Raw genomic sequence first — 24,598 nt, forward strand, 5'->3', positions numbered from 1 at the left:
TTTTGGAACTATTCCAGGTACTACAAACAACAACATAAAGGGGAAAAAAGATTAAACAGTTATAGGTTGTTTGGTATTATAGTAGAGGAAATAGTTTAAATGGGACAATATATACTGGGAAATGTTTAAATAAAGATTTCTTTGAAGAAATTCTTCTAAAATTACTTTTTTAGGAAATAATATTTAATTCCCAAAAAAGAACTCTTGATATAACAAAGTTAAATTTTTAACTTTTTTTCTTAATTTAATTCTCAAAATGTGGACATATTATCTCAGCTCTTAGATACAATGAATGAATACGCTTTAGTGTCTTACAAAATAAAATGTGATTAGATATACAACACAGGCTTTTCAGAACTAGGAGGGAAAGTATTCTAAAATCTCATACAAATTATTTCTTTAATTTCCCATATTAGTATTTTATTTCCTGATATAAGACTATTAAAATACAGTGAATAGAACTCAAAAACTAATTACAATATTACATCAAAAAGGGTTTAAATTAAAACTAATTTTATAACTACATTAATTTTACCACTTTCTTTTTGGAAATGTGAGATAAGCTCTAAATCAGCAAGCAAAGGGGAGGAATAATACCAGAGCTTCTATAATAATCAAAATCCATGTTTCTGAAAATATACATTAAGCAAGAAAGAATATACTTCATAAGTAGACCATACCATTGTTTTCAAAGATGGAATTTTTATCTTATGGAGAAAAGGCACAAATGCATAAAATGTTACACTTTTAAATTCTTAATCTTCATTTTTTCAGCTGGTAAGCTATCGTACTTGCCACGATTATTTTAATTCTAGTATTATATTAAGGTTATACCAATGTGATTGCTTGATAGATGAGATCTGTATTGTATTGTTTAAGACATTTAAATAGTCACAGACCTGTAACTCCCCGAGTCTCTGCTCCATGATCTCATATTCAGTGACAGTAACCTGAGGTACAGAGAGTTTGGTTTCTAACTGCTGGATCCACATGAGGATGGTACTCATGGTCTCCTGATAGCGCATGGGTGGCAAAGTGTCCAAAACTTTATCGAAAGGGAAAAAAAGAGAATCATTTAACCATTTAAAACTTTGTCATTTGTTTTCCTAAGCTGCCAGCAAACTCAATCATACTAATAATTACAAATATTAACAAAGTGTGAAAACGTGAATATACAGATTAGAATATGATTATGTTGTTGAAGATAAATTCCTATTACATGCCTGATATTTTGACAGAAACTATGCATATATTATATCGAATCCTCCTATCAGCCTTGCAAGATTTGCATTGTTTAACTCATGTTTTTTAAGGTGAGGAAATGGAGCAACAGAGAGGCTGAGTAACTTGCCCAAGGTAACACAGATGGTAGTTGGAGAAACCAAGTAGAGTTCATGTATATTTGACTTTGAAGACTACTCTCTTTCTGTATTATCATTTGCCTTTGGGGAAAATAGTATTATTATCTACAGCAGATGATACTTTATATTACATCAGTTCATGTTGTATTTTACTAAAAGAAACACAATTTGTGTGCGTTTAGTGTCAGAAACTCTAATAATGATCACACACATTATCATTCTTTTTTTTTTTTTTTAATTTTTTATTTTTATTTATTTTATGGCTGTGTTGGGTCTTCGTTTCTGTGCGAGGGCTTTCTCTAGTTGTGGCAAGCGGGGGCCACTCTTCATCGCGGTGCGAGGGCCTCTCACTATCGCGGCCTCTCTTGTTGCGGAGCACAGGCTCCAGACGCGCAGGCTCAGTAATTGCGGCTCACGGGCCCAGTTGCTCCGCGGCATGTGGGATCTTCCCAGACCAGGGCACGAACCCGTGTCTCCTGCGTTGGCAGGCAGATTCTCAACCACTGCGCCACCAGGGAAGCCCCACATTATCATTCTTAATTCTTACAATAAACCTGTGAGATAGACATTTTTATTCCATTTACATTTGAGGAAACAGAGGCTATAAAAGAAGGCCAACTAATTTGTTCATAGTCAAACATCTAGTAAGTGTCACAGCCAGGATTTTAAACCAAGATCATCTTGTTTAAAAGTCAAAGCCACCAACAAACAATGTACTTTCTCTAACATATATACACACACACACACACACACACACACACATATGTATATGTACATACATATATTCATTCCAACTATATATAAAATTAGGGAATGAAATATATATATATGGGAAAGTACAATGTGTGTGTGTATATATAGTTATATACAAGTTTTAAATCTAAAATGTATATATGTGTATATATACTATTTATTACTATACATTATTTTCTATTTTATACACGCCCACACAGATTATGTGACTTAAGTAGCTATACTGACCATATTCAAGGTTGAGAATTTTGGCAGAAAACTGGAAACCATAAAAATGATTTTAAGTGTTTTAAGAAGAATAAAAAAGAAACTGTAGAACTGAAACATGCAATAAGTGAAAAGTAATAACACAAAGAACAGGTTTAAATGCAGATTAGACAAAGCTAAACAGAGAATTAGTAAACCTGAAGATAGGCCAGAAACATATATATGTATGTGTGTGTGTGTGTATTTATATATATGTATACATGCATATATGTATATATCTGGAATGAAGCATGGAGAGACAAACAGATGGAAAATAAAGATGAGAGAATAAGAGACATAGAAAAAAACAGTAAAATGAACATAAATGTATCCCAGAATCACAGAGAGAGACATGGGACAGAAGCCACATTTGAAGAGATAATAGCTGAGAATTTTCCTAAATAGATAAAATCACAGTGCAAAATACTAGCTCAAATCACTATATCCAATGGCATTATTTAAACCACATTATTTTTATCAGATGGCATATGAGTTTCACTTCTATATACCAATTCCTTCTAAACTAAATGAGAAGAATATAGGAAAGTATTTTGCACGCTAGTTAAGTGGGGTTTTCAAATGGAAAACATATTTTTAGGAAGTGTGTTAGAAAGGGATACTGAGAATTTTACTCAGTGTGCTTACATTTATTTGGCAGTTCATGCCCAAATTTATTTTAAGAGGCCTTCTTTAACCTGAGCACTTCTGATTTCATACTGAAGGATCTCAAAAGATCTCTGTGGTACTTTAAACCTCACTGCTTTCTTTCATATAAATAATGTGTTTCTCTGCTAACTAGATACATTTGAATGCTAGATAATTATTAATAAAAACAAAGAGGGATCTCATGAATAGTACTGAAGTAAAGGAGTATTTAGTTATGATGAAGCAAAGAGTTGGAAGGAGACAGGTCTATGGGTAGAGACAAGGAGGTATGTTGGATAGATTATAAAATGTACAAAGTTTGGTTTAATTGAACTTGAACATATACATTCTGGAAAACAGTGCTTGTTTTCCTTGTGGCAGTGGCTGGGACACAATAAACATTTATTAGAAGCTTGTCAGAGGTGATATGAATCAGTCCAATTTTATCCAGATGATGAATATATGTCAGGAGAGAAAGATAAGTATAGAAAGAGTTGATGAAGATATTAGGGTTACTTTTTATTAGAAAAAGATCAACAGGTTTTTCATGAACATCTATCAGAATTGCTTCTCCATTCTGTTTGTACAGAAGGAGGCTGTGTAGCCTGACAATTAGCAAGTCTGATTCTGCAGTTCAGTAAACCTGTGCTTTGGAATTGGCTCTCCACTCACTAGCTTTGGCAAATTACTTAACATTTTAGCATCTTAGACCTCATTTATAAAAATGGGGATGTAGATACTTCGGGGAGAATTAATTGAAGTCATTTATTATTCCTTCATTCAGCCAATATTTATTCAGTGCTCTGAGCATCAGGGAAGCAAGAAGTAAAAATTAAAATAGCAAAGCCTTGGCTTTCATGATGCTTAAAATCTAATTGGTGAGTCAGAAAATTAACAAACAAATCAAGAGACTATAATGACTAATAGAAATAGATGGCAGTGAAGAAAAATTAAGTTATGGCGGGGGGGGGGGAGATCCTTCCAGATAATGCAATAAAAAAAATTTAAGATTGAGAATTAGATATAAAAATGTTGGAGCAACGAGGATTTACACAAGGGATGGTGGGCAATCAATAGATTAGCAATGGAAGACACTACCATCTCCAAGCTTAGAGGGACAAAGGGAAGAGGTGTGAGATGGTGTTACAAGAAACCAATAATTGGAACCACCCAGCAGGAGCTGAATTCACAGGGGGATTCTCTTTGGGGATGCAGGGTCCCTGAGGTATGCTGTTTCCAGAGAGGGCTAGAAAGTTGGAGGATTCATTCTCAGGCACTGATGGAGAGGCACCCTGTAACACTGAGAGGGGAAGAGAATATTCTATCTTCTCTCCTCTTCTCACCTTCAGTATCCTCCAAGTGCCTCCCACTGGCTGAACCAAGCAGGTAGACAGTTTAAAAAAAGGATCCTAGGAAGTGTAGTTTTCATAGGAAGAGCAGGGGATGGCACTGAGAAGAGACAAACAGAAGATCTGCCTGGAGATGATGGTGAGAGTGCGTACAGAGGGGAGGGAACGGAATTTGAGAGGGGCAACAAAGTACATCAGTGGTTTTACCAATATTCCATTTCTTAAGTTTACTAGCTCAGTATGCAGATTTCTATTTTTTTTCATTATTTAAAAAAATGTCTATATGTTACAGAAACTCTTTGAATATAATCAAAGTATTAAATAAAATAAAAAGGATAGAAAGGGACCAGACAGTGAATAAAAAGCCCTCTCCTTGGAAGTATCACTTGACAAGAGACTTAAAAGCACTGAAGGAGGGAGCCATATGAATACAGAGAGGAAAGGTTTTCCAGGTGGGTAATAACAAGTTTAACAGTCCAAAGACATGAGTATTTCTAGTAAGGTAGGAGCACAGCAAGGAGGCAAGTGTAGCAAGAAAAAAGTGAGCAAGGTGGAGTGTGGTGGGACATTAGGGCAGGGGAACCTATGACCATGAAGGCCTTTGTAGATCTTAATAAGATGCTACATTTTATTCTAAATTTGTCTCTATATTTGCTGATTACTGCATCCATTGTTGGGTACATATCTGCTATTATTATTAGCTAGAAGGGAGATGCAAGACAACAGGAAAGTGAAGGAGACATACTCAGGGCTAAGTAGAAATTGCAAGAGTTTAATACAAAGTTTTATCTATGTTAATAAAAGGAGAACACTTCCTTGCTAGGGAGAGAACAAAAGCTGAATAGAGGCAATCACATTCTTTCATTTGTGGGGAGAGGTAGGTTCCTTTGAACTAATTTTACTTTCTAGAGAACCAGATGCATAGCCAAACCTAAGGCATTGCTCTGAAATGATTTACAAACACACACACATACACACATGTCCACACATGAACACATACAATGCATGCATATGAATATCCTAACACACACAGAGTGAATTTAAAAAGTTAGTTTCCACTTCATCCTGCAAAGAGAATCATGATCAGACCAAAAATTAAATAATAATAATAGATAAAGATCAAGGGAAATGGTAACAAAAAGGATGAAAGTGTTTTGTTTGTTTAACTTCAGGTTTACTTAAATACTGTTGTTTCAGTACTGGTTAATACTTAATGGTCATTTAAAAATACATATACAAGGCATAGTTTATTATATTGCACAGCATATTTAACCATGTATTTGGAAGAGTGTTTAGACTGTGCTGAGGATAATCTTGGCATTTGTAGCATCCTGGGGAAAGATTGTATTTGTAGTTGTAATTGTACCTACATTAAATGAGAGGAAACAAAGATTTTCTGACTTGTCAGCTTATCACCAAAGTGATAAGGTAGCATGAGCACTGTACAAGTATAAAACAGTTACTTAACTCATAAGTATATGTTATAATATTATAGATGGTCCAAAACTCAGTCAGCATCCACCTATGGAATAGATCAAAGGAGGGAGGAAGGAAAGTAGACAGATAGACAGACTGACAGAAATAAAATGCCATACATTCAAAGAATCCATTGTTTTTCAGCACAGGCCAGCATAAAACAAAAATCTCTCAAATCTAGAAAGAAGATGACCACTGAAACATTCTAAATTATTAAATAATAAATTTGATTGATCTTTCTTCTATTAACCAATACAATTCTAGCTAGATCTTAAGAAATAATCACAACTTGATACATTATTTTTCTTTGTGTTAAACAAAATGTCAACAAAGTACGCATTAATTTGCATTATTCAATGAATAACTTACATTATGTCAAGTCTCAGGTTCTCTTCAAAACCCTGATAAAGTATTGAAGAATCCAGACCACCACTGCATGTGGGCACTATTTACCATATTGTATAGATGGAACATCTTATTCTGTATTCTGATTCGGGATGTTTGGGCACATTTTTTTCCTTGAAATTCTGAATCCTAAGTAAACTCTCTGGGTGTTTCACAGGTGGATTGCTTTGGGGAGGAGCTAGAACTGAAACAGGACCTAGCCAAGTCCATAGTTTCTGAACTCGTTATCTCACTACCCATGTGTGGGTTCATCAATCAGGAAATACATCTGAAGAGCTGTGGGAATAGTTACCCAATGGGCTCTAATCTCACCCTCAAGTCCACTTCACTTCTAAGGGAGGCCCTGATTGTCTTCTCCCTTCTTTAGCTTCCTTCTGGTCTCTCAGTTTAATGAGAAGGGAAATATTTCAGTTTCTGAACTGTTGATCTTTTTTCTGTATAACTGCTTCGGATCAGTATTCGGATGCAAGACGTAAAGTTCTCCCATTGAGAGCTAAACCAAACTTCCACTCTATTCTGAGAAGACAGAACAACTTGTGAAAAGATCAAATGCCTTTGTTAGTATCTCACAGGTAAGTTATTTAGCTCAAGCAAAGACCCACACAAGGGAAGATCCTTCCTAGTCTCTCCACGTGTACTTTTGCTTCCTTTCAATCTATCCTCATCGCTCAGTTTCTGAAAATGCAGACCTGATTTATGATGTTATATCACAGCATAAAACCCATCAGTATTGTTTCATTTTTCTCATGTTAGTGTCTAGAACCCTCACCGTGGCTCATAAAAGGCCCTTCTAGACTGTTTGCCTCTCTAGGCTCACCTTGCATCACTCTCTCCTCTCTGTGCTCCAGGGACACAGGACTTCTCAGATTCTTAGCTAGCCAGCACCTACTACCCTTAGTCTCACTAATTCCTGTTCATCTTTCAGCTTCTGTGTCCTCTCTGAGGACTAAGAAAGATAACTTATAAGATTGTTGTTTGTAGACTAAAAATTACTATGAATATAGAATACATTTAACTTTTAATATTATTTTCTCATATCATCTTTGCCAAATGCCAACCACCAATTCCTCACACCAGTTTTCACCATTTAAAGTACACTTAAGATGTCAAGTTTTTGTTTCATTGTGAGAACACTAGTAAAGAAGAAAAGGAAAGAGGGAATGAAAGTCAAGATGGATTCCCAAGATGGTAGCTCTTATTTGCTGAATACTTAATATGTTCAAAGCACCATGTAGTAATACAAGAAATGAGATTTACTCCCTGGTGTAAGTTTGGGGGAAAACATACATATGGAAAATTCCTTGAAAATAATTATTAATTAACAAACTGAGCTGCAATATGACTTGATGTGGTGAACTTTTATTCACCATTTTTATATATGTACATAATACATATACATAAATTATATATAAATATATATTACATAAAATTATATATAACTTATACGTATAATACATATGTGCAATGTATAAATTGTATAAATACACAATTTATATATAATTTTTAATACACATAATGCATATAAATTATATATACAAATATAAATTGCATAATTTATAATTCATATATATAATCCATATTTAATTTATGATTATTAATGAATCAAAACAAGTTTTCCAAAAGAGCAAATCAAAGTGTTAGAGATATTTCGGTTAATACAGTGGAAAGGAGTACATTTTATTTAGACATAAATGAAATGAAAATATTTGGCACTTTTATAAACAATCATCATGTATATGCAAGATAAAGAGAAGACTTGCTAATATAGATGGGTATACTGATAGGTGTATGAACAGAGGTTATATATTATTATATATTTATATTATGGTGTCATAATCAAATCTGTTATCATCACATATCAACATTCTGAACACCTTTAAAAGAAACTGAAAAAAATGTTAAACCTTAATATAATGAATAAGTCTATGTAAATTAAAAAATTTTCAGTGAATAAGCTCCTTTGCCAACCAGTTACAGTATAACCATTAACATGTACTTGACTTTAAGGGAGGTTTATGGATTTTATGATAAGAAAAATGCATTATTCTTAAATAGGTCAACGTTTGAAAATTTAGGACATTTACAATCTTTTCCCCAATTGATTTTACAGAGGCCCAGCAACAAGTACACTGAACCCCACTAGAGGGAGCTGACGTTACTGTAAAGTCGTATTACCTGATTCCCTATCAGGAAAATAAACCCCTCAGTAAAAATCACTTTGAAGTAAAAGAAAGGAAAAAAAATGCATTTATCTTTCATTACATGACCTCACCAGGAAATAAAAAGGAAAAAAAACAGGAAAGTGAGGAAAGCCCGTGTATTACACTATGCTGATTCTAGAAATGTTATTATGTGGTAAATTTTTGGCATATTTACAAAGGAAAGCAGTTAAAAATGTGTGTTCCAACAAATTAAAGTTTCAGTAGAAAACAAATATATGTTCTTGTGCTTCTCATGACAACTTTGAGGATGACTTTTTAAAAAATATTTTTATCTTAATACCTTAAAAATCTAGTTTTACTCTATAATCCTTTGTGTGTACATATATATACATATGTATATATGTGTATGGTGAACCAAAGACCCATTTGCTAATGCTTAAAAGTGTTCATAAACCTGCCCGTCAAAGGAATTTTTGTCTGATGAGTAGGGATATTTGGACTGTGTATTAATATCATAAGAGCAAATTGGTGAGAGACAAAATTGACATCCTGAAAAATTTGCTCATCATATGGTAGGCATTTGCATAATTGCTCCACTCATATGTTGTATTTTACCAGTAAATGAGAAAAAGAAGATATTGTATAGTTATAGTGATCCAAGAGTAAAATGCAGCCCGAAGAATAATTTGTCCTTGGCTGAGTTTCAGTTGCCACATGTATGCTACAGCTATAATAATCTTCATATAAATTGATAGAAGTATTAGCAAGATGCCTAGCTAGATACCCTTGCACATGAAGCAAACTGGATTTGATGAAAACCTACTAACAGGGCTTCAACTGCTCTTTTATTTCCTTCAATGTTCCAAACATTTGACTGTAAAATTTGCAACCCGCCAAGGAGAAGTTACGCCTATATACAACATATACTTCATTTGTTCTTCATAGTCATGACATTATTATGGAGGGGGCAAGAAATGGAAATCTAACATATTTGTCTTCCAAAAACAACATTCCATTACTTGTTACTACAGGTTGTAGAGAGTATGGTTTCTTTGATGGATATCATTCTTTCATGTTAGTACTTTCTCTTTTCACGATAAATAACTAATTTGGAAAACATCAAGTTAGTCATTTTAAGTATTTTTACTTACTTGTCTGTAGCTCTTTCTCTCTGGCCTGCATATCAGCAAAGACTTGGTTAAAATGATTTGTAAAGGCCACAAAGTCTGCATCCAGGAACATTGGCCCTTGTCCTTTCTCTTTCAGGGCTATGCTTTGAATTTTTAATCGCTCAATTTGAGGCTGAAGAACTGACAGCCGGTTGACTTCATCCTGTACCATAATTTAGAGTATTAAAATAAATAACGTTTTTACTTTGCATACATTACATTTTTGCAAAGAAAAGTATTAAAAGGCAGTGATGCAAACTTAGCTTAATGCCCTTATCAAAATATTGGTAAGAAACATCCATGATGGTTGAAGCAAGCCTCCAGCACAGGTGATCAATTTAAGAACACCTTGACTCTTCATTCAATAGATATCATCATATACAATGATTTTTAAATTTCAAAATGACATCATTTAGAACATTAATGGGCATAAATATATACAGCTGAAAAGTACTATGAATGACCTTATATCTTTTTCATAAATTAAACATGGATGTTTCTCTATACCGCTCATGTCAAAATTGTGCACCTTTACTTCAAATTCTAAGCTCGTTCAATGAACAATTTTCCTTAAATTCATTTGTGTAGAATATAAATTATATATATATCTACATATGTCTGCATATATACATACTACATTAAATTACAAATATGTTTATATATTAATTTTATATAGATTACATATATATGTAATCTATGTAATATTTATGTATATACACTCACATATTTGTGTCTATAATTATCTAAGTTTTGTACAGTCTTATCACTTCTCCTGACTGAATAGGCAATTACCATCATTTTAATTAGGGAGACTGTTTGCTCTGCTTTACTCTTGTTGTCCTGGCATAATTGTTAACAGCACCCCCTTTCACTCTCAAGACTACTCTGATTTAGTTGATAAAAATCACAAGGACACTGTGCCCTGCTGTCCAATGTAGTAGTCTCTCGTCACATGTGGCTACTGAGCACCTAAAAAGTGGTTAGTCCAAATTTAGGTGTGCTGTCATTGTAAAACATACACTGAATTTTGAAGACTTAGTATGAAAATACAAATATAAACTCATAGTTTTAAATAATGATTAAATCTTGAAATGATATTTTTGATATATCAGGTTAAATAAAATGCATTATTGAAATTCATTTATTTACCTCTTTTTCCTATTTAAATGTCATTTCTAGAACATTTAAAATTACACGTGACTCGAATTTGTGGCCTGCATTCAATTTCTTTGGACCAGTGCTGTTCTTGGTATAAATGTTTTCATACTCTTTTGTTTCCAGTGAAGTTGCAATTCATATGTATCTGATAAATACATAATTTGAACTCAAACAGAAACTTCAAAATGCTCTTTTTTAAAGTATTATTACCATGGTTGTTCACTTAAAAGTCATAACTATGCCACCTCTAGAAAAAAGTACTTCAGGATCATTTATCGTTCAAAATGTAAAAAGCAGGAGAATTAAAATGTAAAAATTGGATCACAAGACAATTAGAAGGAAAGGAGAATTGATAGAATTATAATAATTATGAACTAAATATAAATCTGAGCTTCCTGGAAATTAAAGTAAAAAGTAAAAAAAAAAACCCGTTATTTTTGGATCCATGCATACTCTTTTAGAGAGAGTAACTTTTGTCTTGGGACTGAATGAGATAAATTTACCACACAGATCCTTTCATAGTAGCGATACTACCTAACGGACAATCTATTTTTAGAAGATATAAAGATAACTTTCAGAGGAATTTTGGTATGTGATTATAACAGTATGAGTTGATTCAGGTAGGTTAATCTCTAACAATCAAATTCTTTTGGTAGGTGAAAATTAAAGACATTTAGATAAATAAGGAGGTGACCCCCATCTCTCCCATTCAAATATAAAGCCTCTCTATCAAGTGCTAGAAGGTAGGAGCACATTCACAGAAGAAGAGTAAGACAAGAGGTAAAGGGTAACACTCTGTAGTTTGGATTATAGAATTACAGACATGCACTTTGTACACTAGACTTGCAAATGGTACCAATGACATCTGCCGTGAAACATTTAAGAACCCGATTTACATTTGGCCAGATGTAGGGCCGTCATTCTTCCTTCTTAGGGGGCTATATAATGAGTCTACAGTATAGTAAAGTATGTTCTGCAAAACAAAGGGGACTTTGAAACTAATAAAACATTTGGGCAAATGTTCAGCAGGGACCTTAAAGTTCTGAGAGTAAATCATAGGAAATATCATTTTGACCTCAAATATTTAACATTTAAAAGATGTTAACAATTACTCGTTATTTCCATAAAAGGGCCTTAGTGTGGTTGGTCCTCCAGAGTAAGGCATGTTGTCTCAGTCTGTTTATCCTTTAAAATTATATGTTTATCTACTGGAAAAACTTGTATTTTTTTCCTCAGGAAAAGGGTCCATGGATTTCTTCCAATTCCCAAAGGGCTCTCTAATCATCAACATATTAAGAACCAGTTCTGGCAAACACTAGACTTTGAGCTAAATCTGCACCCTAATTTTAGAAACATCTCCAAATGACAGAATGCGCTGACAAATAGGATGGAGTAATTTATATACCTATTAAGAACCAGGTCTGGCAAACATTAGATTTTGAGCTAAATCTGCACCCTAATTTTAGAAACATCTCCAAATAACAGAATGCGCTGACAAATAGGATGGAGTAATTTATTTACCTATTACTAATCACAACCAAGTAATCACAATTTCAACTGTTGTGTGAATGACATGGGGCTTATCCTGCTAAGTATTTTGCCTAAGGTGATTCATCAAACTAACAGAAACCAATGGGGCAGAGAGAAACAGTAAGGAGTGATGAAGAGGGATAGACTTCCATCATCAGAATTTGGAACTTTGTGGCTGAATGCAGAAAAAGAAATGATTTCACTTAGGATGACTTCTCTAAGCTCGAGAGAATATTTAAGATATGTAACCTCCAGTGATCTCCATTCGCTCCTCAGATAAAGACCAAGGTCCTAGCGTGCCCTAAGAGTCCTTGCTTTGTCTCCTATACGCTTGTCTTTTTGCCTCCATCTTTCACCTTACGCCCCCACCCTTCTATGCCCAGCATTCACATTGGCCTTATTTCAGTTATTTGGTCATTATTGCTCCCTCCCACCATGTTCCTTCTGCCTGAAGCCTCCTTCCCTGCTGTTCTCTTAATTTCAACTCAAATGTACCTGCCTCAAGGAAGCTGCCCTTGGTGGCTCTGTCAAGGTCAGGTTTTCCCTGTTAGACACTCTCCCAGAACTCTGTACCTTTGTTTAAAGCATTTGTCCCGGTGGTAATTTAACATCTGTTTATTTAATCATTTACTTAATCTCTCTCTCACCTACTCTAGGTAAATGCTATGAGGGCAGGGTCAATGAATGCTCACTCTAATATTCCCTAAACTTAAGTGTCTGCCACCCCAGTGGGTCCTAAAGGTAGAAGCATCACCCTAGCAGGACTGGAAGGCAGGGCATCAAGCCAAAGAAGATGATTCTCAAACCTTAAATCCAGTGGAATTTGCCTTGCTAAATTTTGGACTTGGTTAGGATCCCTTCTTTCTTCCCTATTTTTTCTCCTTTTGGAATGTGAATGCCTAGCCTATGCCTGTCCCACCATCATATATTGGAAGCGCATAAGTCATCTGGTTTCACTGGTTCATAGCAGGAAAAAAGTTCTATCTCAGGATGAATGATATCTTGAGTCTCATCCATATCTGATTTAAATGATGAAGAGACTTTGGACTTCAGGATTGATGCTAGAATGAGTTATGACTTTTGGACTTTGGGGGCTCGTGGCATGTAACAAGGACATAAATGGGGGGCAGGGTGAGAATCTGTGTACCAAATCATATTCCCCAAAATTTGTGTGTTGGAGCTCTAACCCACAATGTGACTATATTTGGTGATAGGGCTTTTAGAAAGTAATTAAGGTTAAATCAGTTCTTAAGTGCAGGGTCTTTATCTGATAGGACTGGTGGCCTTACAAGAAGAAGAGAAAGATTTTTCTTTCCCCTCCATGCACATGTGCCAAGGAAAGGCCAGGTGAGGATGTGGTGAGAAGGCAGCTGTCTGCAAGACAGAAAGAGAGTTCTCACCAGAATTTGAACCCTGCCAGACCTTCATCTTGGACTTTCAGCCTCCAGAACTGTGAGAAAATAAATTTCTTTCGTTTAAGCCACCCAGTCTATGGTATTTGTTATGGCAGCCCAAACCAGCTAATACACTTAGTATCATTCTTGGCCACATTAGAGACACTGAATATTTATTTTATGGATGAATGCATTTTGTAGATGTTATTAATATCTATATCTGAATCTCAAGGATCAGGTTAAGGTACTATCAACAGATTTTTTATCGCAAGAAATAATACAGGTGGAGTATTCCTCTAATTCACAGGGAAAAAAAGTCATGGATTCTATTCTTTAATAGCAAAATGTATCTAGAATTACAGGGAATTTTTCTAGACAGTATTTTACTCCACTACTTTATGTGTAATAATTCAAGTATGTCAGTTATTCCAGGATTATGTAAAAATTCAGGAGAATATTAAAGCGTGGTTCAATGTGTGTTAGATACCTGCTTCCCTCTCCTAAAACTGTTTGACTAGGTGTGTCTTTCCTATGAAAGATTATGTGCCATGGTGTTAACCAAGAACACAAGTGCTTTCTTTTCTTCTCTTTCTTTCTTTCTTCCATTTTTTTTTTGCAAGGAGGGTGGTATGCAGGTACACAGGAAAAGTATCTCTTAAGTTACATATACATAAATTTTATAGAAATTCCCTATACTTGCATATTTGCCTAATAAACTAAATGCCTTGCTGTATGATATTCTTTATCCAAAAATATATTTCCTGAGTTTATTTACTTCCTAGTAAAGCTGTAGGTCCAATATTTGAAGAAGAATCATCAAATCCTTCAACTGATTTTCCCTTCAAAATAGCTTTCAATTTCCCCTCACTTTCTGGATTCAATACCACCTCCAAACCAACCCTGTTGCCTCTCCATCTCCAGTCTTCCATTATTTAAACCACTGTTTTCAAAGTATGCAGATTAACCCCATTCATTGCTTTTAAAATTAAGCCCAGTCATCTCAGTTTACCATTAAGGTTCATCCTGGAAACCTTTTCATCTATCCTCTAATCAATTTCCCACTTCCCATGAAAAGTGTAACTACGCATAGTAACATTTTGTAGTAACTATGTAAAAAGTTCAAGTTGTTTATATTGATATATCTTGTTTATTTACACGTGCAGAATACTCATTTAGTGTCTTTCTCAGGTCCTTTTGTGTGTGCTGTGTCTTGTTTGCCCCTCCAGATATACTGCCCACCCTTCTCCTGTAACCCAGGAGAATGACATTTATAGATTAAAGCTCCTTGTCGTCTGCCTTCTGATTAAGTTTAGTTGATGGGGACCCCTATTCAGATTCTGGAGGCAGGGAGGAGAGCAAAGTAGGGTGTTTATTTTTCTGGCCCCATTCCTGTGTTGGTACTTGGACTGGCTCTTAAAGCTGCCTTTACAATGAGCATCTGACTCTGCTTCTGGGTTTCTGTAACTTCTCGCTCCCTGATCCTTTCTATCTTAAGTATAGTAACAGCACTGATGCTGGGTTACTGTACTATCCCTTGAGGTTCCTCTATACTCCAAGAACATATAAAAAATATTTTTGTAAAGGATCCTTCCTCGAAGTATCCTAATTTAATGGACTGTCAGTTTTAAAGATTTTCCTCATATATCCAATTATACTGTATATCAGCTGCTTCTGTTTGTGTGGATTCCACATTTTGAACATATGACTGTGTTTTGCTCTTTTCACCTGAGCTGCCATAAGAAACAGCGCCAAATTACTGTCCATTTTCCATAGGATACGTGTGGTTCCTATACTCCAACACTGCCTCATCATTTTGCAAACTGACAAAATCAATTAACTATGTGTAACTAAGCTTTTGGGGATTCGGGCATCCATATGTTACCTATTTAAACTGATTTTCTTCGCTTATATTTTGATCTTTACTGTGTTTAATTAAACCCTTAAGAGGGAAATTTTATCATTAAATAATTTGCTATTCTTCTGGAAATTTCCAAGAAATTTCTATTGATCATGCTCCAAATAAGAGGAAAGAGTCTTACCTTACAATTTTTTAACTGGCTTTTAATTGCTGTTGGCTCTGATGTGGTAGTGGGTTGGGTTTTCAACCAGTTTTCTGCAGTAGTTGTCATCTGCTCCAATTGTTGTAGCTGATGATAGAAAGTGATGATGTTGTTCTGATACTCCAGCCAGTTAAGTCTCTCACTTAGCAACTGGCAGAACTCGATCCACCGGCTGTTCAGTTGTTCTGAGGCTTGTTTGATACTGTCAGCATTAACACCCTCTAGAAAGACATATTTTATAAATATATCCACTGAAGCCACAGACTGAAAGACATTATCTGAAAACCACCGCTGACTCAAGTTCCAAACGATTCATCATCTGAATAATTTCAAACAAATCATTTATTTACTGATAAAGAAATTAAAATACCAAGATTTCTGATTATTGACTGCAAATTACTAGAGTTGCATCTTATCAAAGAATATGAATGTAGCAAAGTACTAAATAAGGATACATAAGATGTAGAAGAGTAGAAAATATTTAAATTTAAAAAAATGGTCAAAGCTCTGATGGTGGGGATGGAAGATTACAGACAAATAACTTTTTGGATATTTCCAAATAAATGTTAAATATCATGTATATTATTAAACTATACTTCTAAAAAGTAACATACATTTGTATTTTTTAAAATGCCTTTGAATTAGTTGAAATGTTATTATTTGGATTTTTAAAAAAAGGAAAAAAGTGAGTATGTATAAAAAATCAATAATTCTCTGTTTATGCTACAGAAAGCCAGAAATAAGCGGATTGCCCATGAGTCCAAAGAAAGAAAACAAGCATTAGGAAAAATAATCTAATTAGAAAAAAGGTTTTCAAATTATTTACATATCATTTACAAATATGGAAGTTGATCTGAAAGTTTTAAAATCATCTATAGAAATATTAAAGCAGAAAAAGTCTATCGAGGGCAAAATGGAAACATAAGCATATCATTATCAACTTCAGCCTTCTGGAAAATCTACTACGTTTTAGGGAATATGCTATGTCTTTTAACACATACCATCTTATTTAAATTTTGTCAAAATGTGATATATGACTAATGCCAATCCAATGCAAGTACAGCAATATCACATTATTAACTCTCTAAAGTTCATAATATGTAATGTTTTTACACACACACACAATTTGTTTGCATAGTAACTTCTTTAATAAATTACACTATATAAAGAAATATATTAAATATGACATGCATGTTAAAACATAGCTATGATAGCACTAACTTTCTAATATTTCTGAAACACTGAATATTCAAATGTTTCCTTTTCCTACATATACTCGCAGATCTCACTGTAAGATTCTTCCTCTAAGTTAAAGTATTTTAGGGGTAAAATGATTTAGTGAAGACCAAGTTGTCTAGGAGAATCTTCTTTTATGAATGTCCACTTTACACAACTTTCTGGTAATGTGATTTAGTTAACTGACAAGTAAGTTATTACGTTATTAAAAAGTCTGAAGACCATCTCTAGCAAATGTGAGGCCTGTGGTTCTGCTAACTTGTACATGCTTCCCACTTCACTCTTTTTAAAGAATAAAAGACATGGATTTGAAGTCAACAACTATACTATTTTATTCTCCTTTACTTTCCTCTGCTCAGATACCTAATTTTCATTTTGTTGTAATTATGTCATGCTGCCAAACCACGTCTCTCAATCCATTTGAAACACAACTCTAACTTCACTCATTTCAGAGTTTGACGCTAGCCAGGATGACACTGGAGAAAACAAACTTCACAAATATCGTTGGCAACGATCTTTTCCTCATTCTTTGCCTGATACATTTTTGAAAAAAATTAATTGAAAAACTAAAGAGTAAAAAGAAAATATATGTATATTTCTATATATACAGCTATAAAAGGCAGCCCATGGTTTGCAGGAGCTAAATATTCCTCTAATACCCTCCCTAACAGCTAAGGAAGTGACTGGTTTTATTGAGACATCTGGATGTGTTGTGGGATATTCTGTTTGGGATAATTTGGTTTTGAGCAGTGACCAAGAATTATACCAAAATATGTTCTAAGGGATGCCACTAAGAAACTATAGTTGTAAAATGATCATGTTTGTTACAAAGTATAAGGGAAGAATCCAAATCTCCGGTCATATAGGCACTCAGTTTTAGAAAAAATACTACAATAACATGCTGATATTATTGCTGGAAAATGAAAGGGAACAATTTAAAAGTACACACGGTAGAAATTGTAAATTATGTTAGAAAATGATTCAAAAATGTGCCATGGATCTAAATGACCAGATGTTTAGGAGAAATATTTTCAGCATATATTAAATGTGAATAGGCACTCAGAAGAAAGAAGTCAGTCCTTGGTAGTCCAAGTCCATGACAGGCAAACAAGAGATGCTAAAGTAAATTAAAAGTACTGATGGAACAATGCTGGACTGAATTTATTTAGCATTTGTCCAAATGATAAGGGAATACAGAGAAAATTATCTCACTGCCCCTGAGGTCAACCATATGAAAACCCCTTAGCAATTGGAAAAATAAAATCATAAATTAATTTTAATAAGAATAATGCATGCTAATTTAATCAGCAAAATACAAATCAAACTATAATGAAGTATCAGTAAGTTCTATGGTACCTATTAAAATCCAGAGCTAGAATTTAATGACTCCTTGATCATTACCCAAAACTATCAGTTCAATATGTCGTGCCCAAAAAATGTCCAAATGCTAAACATTGCTGCAAAAGGAATTAACATAAATGAGAAAAGTGAATTTAGTACAAATCCACTATGAAATCTACAGTACTCTCCACTTAAGAGCATATTGATTTTTATAACCGAATAAAGGGAATTAAAATATAATAATAGGTAAAAGAAGGATCTCCTTATTAGGATAAATGGTAAAAGCAGGCAAAAGGGTATAAAGTTCATAGCAAAAGCTCTGGTATTAGGCAGACCTGAGTTCAAATTTGGTCCCTGCCCCCCACCACTACTTTACTAAATGAGTGAACTGGGTTCAGTTAGGTAATCACACTGGGCCTCATTTTTCTCATCCATGGATTGAGAATTGACATGTACACACAGCTATATTTAAAATAGATAACCAACAAGGACCTACTGTATAGCACAGGGAACTCTGCTCAATATTCTGTAATAACCTAAATGGGAAAATAATTTGAAAAAGAGTAGATACATGTATATGTATAACTGAATCACTCTGCTGTACACCTGAAACTAACACAACATTGTTAATCAACTATACTCCAATATGAAATAAAAAGTTAAAAAAATACAATTGACCTCACTGGACACATATCAGGGTTCTGAGTTAACATGTGTGAATTGTTACACCAAGCATGACATATACTAGGCAACCAATAAATATTAGTCAATGTTAATATAAAGAAATGAAAAAGAACATGTAGGAAACAAGGAAAAGAAACCAGATCTTTCAAATGGTAAATTAGGGAAAGGGGGAGTCTTTTTAATTACTGAAAAGGGTCATTTATGAAAAATAATAAATATTTTTTAAAGATAGTAATTTTATATAATATGGCACTAATATGGGATATAGAAAGTATATTTATATACTTTTAAAAGAAATTATATCAATCAGTGATGAATCCATAAGAGTTTATTAGGGAATCTTGGAATAATTGGTCATAAATCTGTAATCATTTGAAATTAAAGTTACACAGGATAGCCATGCTAAAAGTTAAAAACAGAAATTTCTAGATGTCACTGGTGAAGATATGATTTTGACTGCAGAAAATCAGACATTTTATTTATTAACGATTTGTATGGAAATATTGTATTAATTCATATATGAACATGCTTCCTGCTCAACTAGAGTATAACCTGTCTTTCTAAACTATAAACCCCCCTAAGAAAAATCTCTCCACTGGCAGTATCCGATAGAATTCTCAGCTTAGAGTAGGTATGAAATAAATACACTTTACTTGTGAACTCACCCAACACCAAATCAATATCTTACTTCATACGAATACAAACATTAGGGGAGCAATAGCCACAGACACGAAAAGCCAAACACAAGACGCATGCAGTCTCTCTTGCTTCAAGTCTGCTTTAAAATACTTGAGGGAGGGATCAACAGCACTGTCACATGTCATATTACTTAATGTGTGTCTCTCAAACTAAAATTAGAAATGCCATTACTTCAACTTCATCAATTAACTGGCCATCTATTATCCAGTACTAGTAATGAGATTATGAGAAAGTCCCTTAACACTTTTGCAGAATAAAGGTACTAAGTGTTTCCCCAGCAAATACTATGAATAATTTTACTATTATATATAATTGTTTTATGTGTATTTCATAGAATTATGCCTCTTAACTGAAAATTTTAAGTTTCATGACAGTTTTTAAGTGTAAATATCTGCAAAGTTTTAAGTATCAATCATTTGAGCATCTGTTTTTCTAATTTTTTGTTAGCTACTTAAGAATACAAACACTAACTCACCAGGCATTATGAACAATACTTATGGAAACCATTTTGTAGCAGCACATTAGAATCTCAGAGATAATGGATCATAATCCATTCACATCTCATATTCTAAACAACCCCTGAAATAGTCTATGAATAAATATATTGCACCCAGAGGAAATGGCTCATTACTTGAAGTGCATCCATTAATTTTATTACTTGTGTACAGTGCATAACAGACTGTCAGAATAATTTTAATTGTGCACCACCTTCCATGGAAGTACTTCAAAACTGCCACTTAAAGTGAAGTATTCCTCATCAAGTATATTCATCATTAGCCATAAAGTCAGGGTAGAATAATGCAAAAACCTGTGTTTTCAGAGCTCTTGAATTAGAAGAATATTTGGAATGAAAACTTAAAATAAAGTTGCTAATAAATAGTCCCCTGTTTTTGTTGCATATTAAATGAGGGCCATTGCAAATACATTTCGCATTCAATATAACAGCCTAAAATGTGAAAGAAATTTAATTAGAGTCTATGAAAATGAGGTCTGAGTATTATAGGCTAATTCTAGAGGTTTTTCTGGTGACACTAACTTTTATGCAACTGTCACGTCATCTTATTTTAAAAATAGCTTTTAAAAATTTTTAAAATTCATATCCCTAATAAGAATATATAAATTTATGAATATAACTTTTTTCATTTATTCTCTTTCTAAACAGTATTGAATTATAAGAGCAAAAAATCAGATCCCTACTCATATTTGGGGTTTTTATTAACATCTTTATTAGAATATAATTGCTTTACAATGGTATGTTAGTTTCTGCTTTATAACAAAGTGAATCAGTTATACATATACATATGTACCCATATCTCTTCCCTCTTGTGTCTCCCTCCCTCCCACCCTCCCTATCCCACCCCTCTAGGTGGTCACAAAGCACGGAGCTGATCTCCCTGTGCTATGCCGCTGCTTCCCACTAGCTATTTTACGTTTGGTAGTGTATATATGTCCATGCCACTCTCTCACTTTGTCACAGCTTACCCTTCCCCCTCTCCATATCCTCAAGTCCATTCTCTAGTAGGTCTATGTCTTTATTCCCGTCTTGCCCCTAGGCTCTTCATGACCTTTTTTTTTCCCTTAGATTCAATATGTATGTGTTAGCATACTGTATTTGTTTCTCTCTTTCTGACTTATTTCACTCTGTATGACAGTCTCTAGGTCCATCCACCTCACTACAAATAACTCAGTTTCGTTCCTTTTTATGGCTGAGTAATATTCCATTGTATATATGTGCCACATCTTCTTTATCCAATCATCTGTCAATGGACATTTAGGTTGCTTCCATGTCCTGGCTACTGTAAATAGAGCTGCAATGAACATTTTGGTACATGACTCTTTTTGAATTATGGTTTTCTCAGGGTATATGCCCAGTAGTGGGATTGCTGGGTCGTATGGTAGTTCTATTTTTAGTTTTTTAAGGAACCTCCATACTGTTCTCCATAGTGGCTGTATCAATTTACATTCCCACCAACAGTGCAAGAGGGTTCCCTTTTCTCCACACCCTCTCCAGCATTTATTGTTTGTAGATTTTTTGATGATGGCCATTCTGACTGGTGTGAGATGATATCTCATTGTAGTTTTGATTTGCATTTCTCTAATGATTAATGATGTTGAGCATTCTTTCATGTGTTTGTTGGCAATCTGTATATCTTCTTTGGAGAAATGTCTATTTGTTTTTGTGACTAATTTTCCACAACAACAGTGATCACTTTAATTTCCTCCCTTCACACACACATACACACACACTGGGCACAGAGTCTCTTCCTTTGGAGATTAAACGAAGAAAAATGTGTCTGTCAATTAACAACATTTATTGAGTGTGAACTCTGTATAGACCATTATCTCAAGTGTCACGTGCAAAAACAGGAAACATAAATCAAACTGCCCAGAACTCAGGAAAAAGTAGGAGAAGAGGAAATGGGTACAACCATGGAAAGCTACTCATTCATCGTGGAGAGGATGAACCTCTGCAAATAGTACCATTTCCATGCCCCAATGATGTACAGAGCAGCTACAAAATCTCTTCCCATTAAAATACACAATTAGAATAGTTATTGCCACTGAAGATCCTTCACAATGATGTGAAAAGATAATGAGAGGTTTGCCTCTGAGGTGAGCCAAACTGACCCCAATCCCTGCCCTTACCCATCTGACAAACTTCTGTCGAAATTCAAATAACATCATTCATGTAAAGTACTTAATGAACTATAAACCAAAATACTAAGTTACAGTTCCATACTTAATATTATAGATAAAAGGAGCCCTTGTCTGTGTTATCAGTCTGTGCTATTTAATTACGATCCTTAGCAGATTTACTATTAGGTATCACCTTAAACACTGTAACACTCATCGGATGATGGTTTTGAAATGCTCTTTTAGTCTGATATACTAATAATTACTACTATTATTTAAATATTTCCTTAATGTGATTGTCTTCAGGCTCTTAATTAACACACAGAAAACTACAATTAGAAATTCAAAGTGAAGCACAATTTAATGTAGAAAACATCACGAACCCTATTAGATAATTATAGTATCTCCTCTGGAAATTGTGGTGAAACCATTTTATAGCTTAAGAAAGGGGAAACTGAGCTATGCTTACATCTTTTCAAATGAATGTTTGTTTGTTTGTTTGTGATAGGTAAGAAGTGGATTTATTTAGAGAGAAACACCCTCCACAGACAGAGTGTGGGCCATCTCAGATGGTGAGAAACGCACCACCAGGGTATGGGGTTGCCAGTTTTTAGAGGGGTGGGTAATTTCATAGCCTAATGAGTGGGAGGAGTATTCTAGCTATTTTAGGAAGGGGCGGGGATTTCCAGGAATTGGGCCACCACCCAATTTTTTGATCCTTATGGTTTTGGAACTGTCATGGCACATGTGGGTGTGTTATTTAGCTTGCTGATGTGAGCATATACTGAGGCTCAAGGTCTAGTGGAAAAAGTCGACTTGTCTGCCATCTTGGACACATCAAATTAATGTTTTGATATAACATTTTTGGTAATTTCAATATTAATAAAGGAAAACAATTTATCGAAACCAGGTTTTTTTTGTTATATCTGACTGATAAGGAGACTATATATTTGAATCAAGAACATTATTTTACAAAAAGAATTAAAAATGAAGTCTAATTGTAAATAGATAAAAACAAGTAAGCACATTTTTAGGTATAAAAATGTTCTAGATTGTCCTGAAGTCCCATAATCTCACTCAAACGATGAAAATCTTTTGCTCTGAAGTATGCAGATCAGTTAAAAAAATAAAATAAAATCTTAGGAATCTGGATTAATTAATAATCAATACTATTGATATAGTAGCAAGATTCTTTACCATATTTAGTTGCTAAAATTCTCTAAAATTTTAATTATTTTATGTCATTTTGTGTTTAAATATAAAAATAAATCTTAAAGAAGGTTATATTGTATATTTTTTTAAATCTAAATAAATAAAATTTTGGAAATTCTCCTTCTCAGTATAACACAGCTACTGGAAACATAAGTAGATCACTAGGTACCCTATCTAGTCTCTCATTTACTCTCATTAAAGTTCTAGGATGTGAATAATTTGTTGAGACTAAGGCTGTGATACTAATCTTATATATTGACAACAAACTTCATAAAGATTCTATCTGTGAAAAATTTCTCCAGTAAGAGGAGGACCTCTCCACCATCCAACACTTTATCACACTATTCCCCATACTTATCCAATCAATTGATTTTGATATAGGAGCAACAAATTAAACTAATGTTAGTTAAAAAAACAGTTAAAGAGATAAATCAGTCAAAATTATACCAAAATTCCATGTCAAAGTCCCAGAAATACATTTTTTTAGATAACACTCTGTTAGTAGCACTGTAGCCTCCCAATTTAGTCTATTATGATCATGAAGATCCTTTACATTCTTCTAAAAGAACTGGGACACCTATAAGGAAAATGTTCATGTATAGCTTTAATGTATGCAAATAATTTACACAATCTCTTTTTTGATTTAAAAAAGGTTCCAAATGAATTAATAAGAATCTCTTACTGAATATCTCTACATATTATTCAAATATAAATCATTCTACTGCAAAATTCACAACAGTTGATACTAAAGCTTACAGTATATTTAATATTAACTGTATTTTAATATTCTTCATATAACACTTTGTGTTTGATAAAATGCAGCCAAAACAAAAATTATCTTCTAATTGATCATAACTTCTATGTAACCATGCAAAACTAAACGGGCTACGAGAAACAGTGATTTCAGGACATGCAATTGATTTTTAACACAACTTTGCAACATCGAATGAAAGCCATTTCTTCTACATTGGCAACATGGTAATCTCTGCATTTTTAACCATTTTAAGACCCTACCCTACTCCCTGTTTCTCAGCACCTTTCTTAAATTCATTCAAGAAATGCCTTCAGGACTAACAGATTTTGT

At 33.9% G+C, this 24,598-nt stretch overlaps 1 protein-coding gene across 1 annotated transcript in view; it reads right to left on the reverse strand.

Moving 5' to 3' along the window:
• The window catches only part of DMD (dystrophin), a 2,123,648-nt gene that overhangs the window by 1,369,578 nt on the left and 729,472 nt on the right, over window positions 1-24,598 (reverse strand). Inside the window, exons 20-22 of the mRNA XM_057539128.1 lie at window positions 15,688-15,929; window positions 9,549-9,729; window positions 900-1,045 (exon numbers count right to left, since the gene is read on the reverse strand). Of these exons, the coding sequence (XP_057395111.1) occupies window positions 900-1,045; window positions 9,549-9,729; window positions 15,688-15,929 (569 nt within the window). The remainder of the gene's footprint in view (window positions 1-899; window positions 1,046-9,548; window positions 9,730-15,687; window positions 15,930-24,598) is intronic.

The sequence above is a fragment of the Balaenoptera acutorostrata genome, chromosome X (genome assembly GCF_949987535.1).
Source record: "Balaenoptera acutorostrata chromosome X, mBalAcu1.1, whole genome shotgun sequence".
NCBI lineage: Eukaryota > Metazoa > Chordata > Mammalia > Artiodactyla > Balaenopteridae > Balaenoptera > Balaenoptera acutorostrata.